This window comes from Hibiscus syriacus, unplaced genomic scaffold, assembly GCF_006381635.1.
Source record: "Hibiscus syriacus cultivar Baekdansim isolate YM2019G1 unplaced genomic scaffold, ASM638163v2 tig00110206_pilon, whole genome shotgun sequence".
Classification (NCBI taxonomy): Eukaryota; Viridiplantae; Streptophyta; class Magnoliopsida; order Malvales; family Malvaceae; genus Hibiscus; species Hibiscus syriacus.
The window spans coordinates 2,801,017-2,804,924 of NW_024062627.1; the positions used below are offsets into that span (position 1 = coordinate 2,801,017).

General features: G+C 29.6%; 1 protein-coding gene across 1 annotated transcript; it reads left to right on the plus strand.

Moving 5' to 3' along the window:
• The first annotated feature begins 3,079 nt into the window (after nt 1–3,079).
• Nucleotides 3,080–3,908, plus strand: LOC120219206 (FCS-Like Zinc finger 2-like). The gene is made up of 2 exons (XM_039216058.1): nt 3,080–3,501; nt 3,621–3,908. The coding sequence occupies exons 1-2, from the start codon at nt 3,224–3,226 to the stop codon at nt 3,805–3,807; spliced, it is 465 nt and encodes a 154-aa protein (XP_039071989.1). The 5' UTR covers nt 3,080–3,223; the 3' UTR covers nt 3,808–3,908.

Below are 3,908 nucleotides of genomic sequence, written 5' to 3' on the forward strand. Positions count from 1 at the left end.
TTATGAAAAAGTGAAAAAAACTACCCTTTAGTACACAAGTTGAGTGATTAAATTAAAAAAATTAAAAGTACAATGAGTAAATTTGGAGAGAGTAAAATTGAATGATTAATTACGTAATTTACCCTTTGTACATTTAGTGAAAAAGTGAAAAAAAAATATGGGAGTCACATTACACTCCATGCGTCTCCCATATTTTTTTCACTTTTTCATCAATGTACAAATGTTAAATTACATAATTAATCATTCAACTTTACTATCTCTCCAAATTCATTCACTTTACTTTTAATTTTTTTAATTTAATCACTCAACTTTTGTTTTACTCATATTTTGATCACTCAACGACCATTGTTCAAGTTGTTATATGGAAACCAATTTGATCCATCAGCTCTAGCATTGAATTTGTGTACTAAAGAAACTAGCATCATGCTCACATAATTTCTAATTGAAATTGGGTTTAGGTGGGAGTTATGACCCCCCACTAATTTAGGGTATAATAAAAATAAATTAATTAAATGCAACTGTACTGTTTTGGATAACAATTTCAACTAGAAATTATGTAATCACGATGTTTGTTTCTTTAGTACACAAATTCAATGCTAGAGCTAATGGATCAAATTGGCTTTCATATAACAACTTGAACAATGGTCGTTGAGTGATCAAAATAGGAGTAAAACAATCCATGTCATTGTAGAGTGATCAAAATAGGAGTAAAATAAAAGTTGAGTGATTAAATTGAAAAAAATTAAAAGTACAGTGAGTGAATTTGGAGAGAGAGTAAAGTTGAATGATTAATTGTGTAATTTACCCTTTATACATTTACATAGCAATGAAATTGGTGAAAAAACAATTTATATGTAAGTCGCTTGGACTCCAATGCGTCTTCGGGTTTACTGTAGCATTCATTATATTTCATGAAATAATTTCGAGAATGCCCTATTCAAACAATTTTTTTTTCAACTGTATTATTTGAGAAATTCAACCAAGACGTTCAAACTTTTGGAGAAAAAAATAGTGTAGTCCATAAGCTTTTTTTAGACTTAATATGACCCTTCAACTAATTTGATGTGATATTTTAATTGCGATAGTGCATTATGAATATGATATGGTAGATGAATTTAAATGATTTTGGTTAAATTTGAGAACCTAATTAATTTTTTTAGAAAGCTTAAGGATTTATTAATTCTAAAAAAATAAGAAAATATTTAAATTTAAAATATAAACTATTTTTAATATATTTAATACATAAAATATAAAATACTATAAAAATTAAATTATCAAAATAATTTAGTTTAAGAACCACATTAATTTTTTTGCAAAAATTTAAAGGTAAGTCAAAAGATTATTGTTAGAAATATTTATACTCTGTAAGTTAAGTTTAAAATTTGTATCTTGTGTTTTCTTATTTTCTAAATTGTCAAAACAATTTTAATGAAAAATATTTATTTTTTTATATTTTTATATTTTTACTTATTTTTATTTTCAAAAATTATTTTTCAATTTTACAAATAAACACGTTTTATCTAATATGTTTTATTTTTAAAAATAAAAATGAAAATAAAAACAAGATATATTTTATAGAACTAAACATTCCCTAAGTTTATTTTTACCTAGTAGCTTTAGTGGTCCCTAGTTTTGATGTTTTGGGGAGTGGGGCAGGCGAAGTTGAGGAAGGGATGAAAATGAAAACGACAAAACATTTGAGAAAAAAATAGCGAAAGCGAGAGAGTGACGTAATACGTTGAGTAAAGAGTAATCGAAACCGTTGATTCTCTCTTTTTTCTCTTTCGGGATATAATATGTAAAGAAAAAAAATTATCGTTTTAGAAGTATTTTAAGAAACTAAAATATAGAGTTGGGGAAGTTTCTATTAAAGTCTTACTTGCATTCATGGCGCGTGGGTCGATCATACTCACATCTTTTCTTTGTTTTCTTTAATGATTTACACTGTACACACAATATTCAAACAAAGAATTTTGTTATCTTTAAACATTCTTTAAATTCAATATATATATATATATTTATTTATTTTTTTTATTAAGACAAACAAGATATTATTTATATTCAAAGTTCTTTCTATAGATTATTAGTTATTTTGAATTAATTACTCCCAATTAAGTAATCTTTGCTTGCAATCCAAGAAATAACCCCGAGATATTTTGTTTCTTCACCTTTGAACACATTTTGTTAGGGTAAAGTATGTTCATGACATCGTTTTTTTTTTTAAATATGTGAATTACATTGAGATTTGGTTTCTAGGTATTCATAGTCTCATATAAACTTTTATTATAATTAAATGCACAAATTAGTAATTTTTGTATTTTTTAAAATTGTTTTCATATTACTTGACAAATTTAATGAGACAACAAAGTGAGAAAATGAATTTTTTCATGTAGAGTGTTGTAAATTTTATTTTTTTCAAATAAGGTGAATGTTACAGTTTTAATAAAAAAAATCGCGTGAATCATATGACGTGTTTGAGAAGACACACACGAAAGACAAGATGGATATCCTCAACAGAAGACTGACGGAAGGCATATCGTTTCCTTGCATTAGCTTCCGTTCTTGTATTTTTCGTCTTCCCAAACTCCATCAATGGTGTCCGCTTGCTCCCACACTTTCTGACTACCCTAGTAAATACACTCTCAGCCAACTAAAAAAGTTAACTTTCAAACTGAATATAATAAATATATGAAAAATCATATTATAATGACTTTTTGAAAATCTTGTTCCCGAATACGAGAAAGGCTTCCCATTATTTCCGTTTTCGCCCTCTATTCTTTCTCAAATGACGAAATTGCCATTTCATTTCATATTTCACCTATTATTATTATTATTTTCAGAATTTGACAACACGCATTTTAGGCTTGCATGATAGAAAAATAGAATTTTTTATGCAAAATATACTTATTTTTTTAACAGAAGTATGTAAAATTAGAAATTTATTTTCACTAGAAAAATAACATGGCTCTTTGGTAGTTTTGAGTAAAAGTAAGTGGCAGATCCGTCAACGTGAGCACAACTATTAACCGGTAATAATTTCGAGCTTATTATATTAAGCAAATGGATCCGCTTGGACGGATATCCCTGAAACCTGCCGGTGTTTGTAATCTTTTTCTCAACAAAGAACAAAACTTTCCCTCATAAAATCTCACCATTTCTTCAAGCTTCTCTCTCTCTCTTTATTTTCCTTCAAAGATCAGACCTTTTGTAGCAACAGGACCAAATGGAATTTTCTGGACTTTCAAGGAAGCCTTGTTTCATTGAAGAAGATGATGGCTTGGCATCCCTAGCAGCTATGGAACCAAATGGGTTTTTTTCAACACCCTTTTGTTTCTCAAGGAGGAGTAGTTTAAGGAACCTGTCTTCTTCTTGTTTAGTTTCTTCTCCAGGGTCTGCCAGGTTTTTTGATGGCAGACTTGAAGACCGTCAGCCCCATTTCTTGGATGCTTGTTTCCTTTGCAAGAAATCTCTTAGGGGTAACAGCGACGTCTTCATGTACAGGCCAGTCCTTTTATCATATTTCTCAAATTCATATGTTAATCTAGATCGAAAGATGAAAACTTTAGAAAGATCCAATGAATTCTGTAGATTTGGTTGGTGATTGGTACTGTGTGTTGCAGAGGGGACACACCTTTCTGCAGTGAAGAGTGCAGGCAAGAACAAATCGATATGGATGAAGCCAAGGAAAAGAATCGGAACCTCAGTTCATCAATGAAAGCTTTGAGAAAGAAAGATCAAAGGAAATCTACATCTCCAACCAATTCTGAAGACTACCCTTTCCGAACAGGCACTGTTGCAGCTGCCTGAATCACCTAGCAAAGGAAATAAACAACATATACTTAATAAATAGCTAAGGAAGATGAAGAAGAAAGATGGCTATCTTGAGGGGGGGGGGTTTATCCCCCTTT

Bases quoted from the DNA above. Each gene is read 5' to 3' on its own strand.
- LOC120219206 (XM_039216058.1), top strand. From the start codon at position 3,224: ATGGAATTTTCTGGACTTTCAAGGAAGCCTTGTTTCATTGAAGAAGAT. The intron at 3,502-3,620 runs GCCAGTCCTTTT...TGTGTGTTGCAG, and splicing joins AGCGACGTCTTCATGTACAG to AGGGGACACACCTTTCTGCA.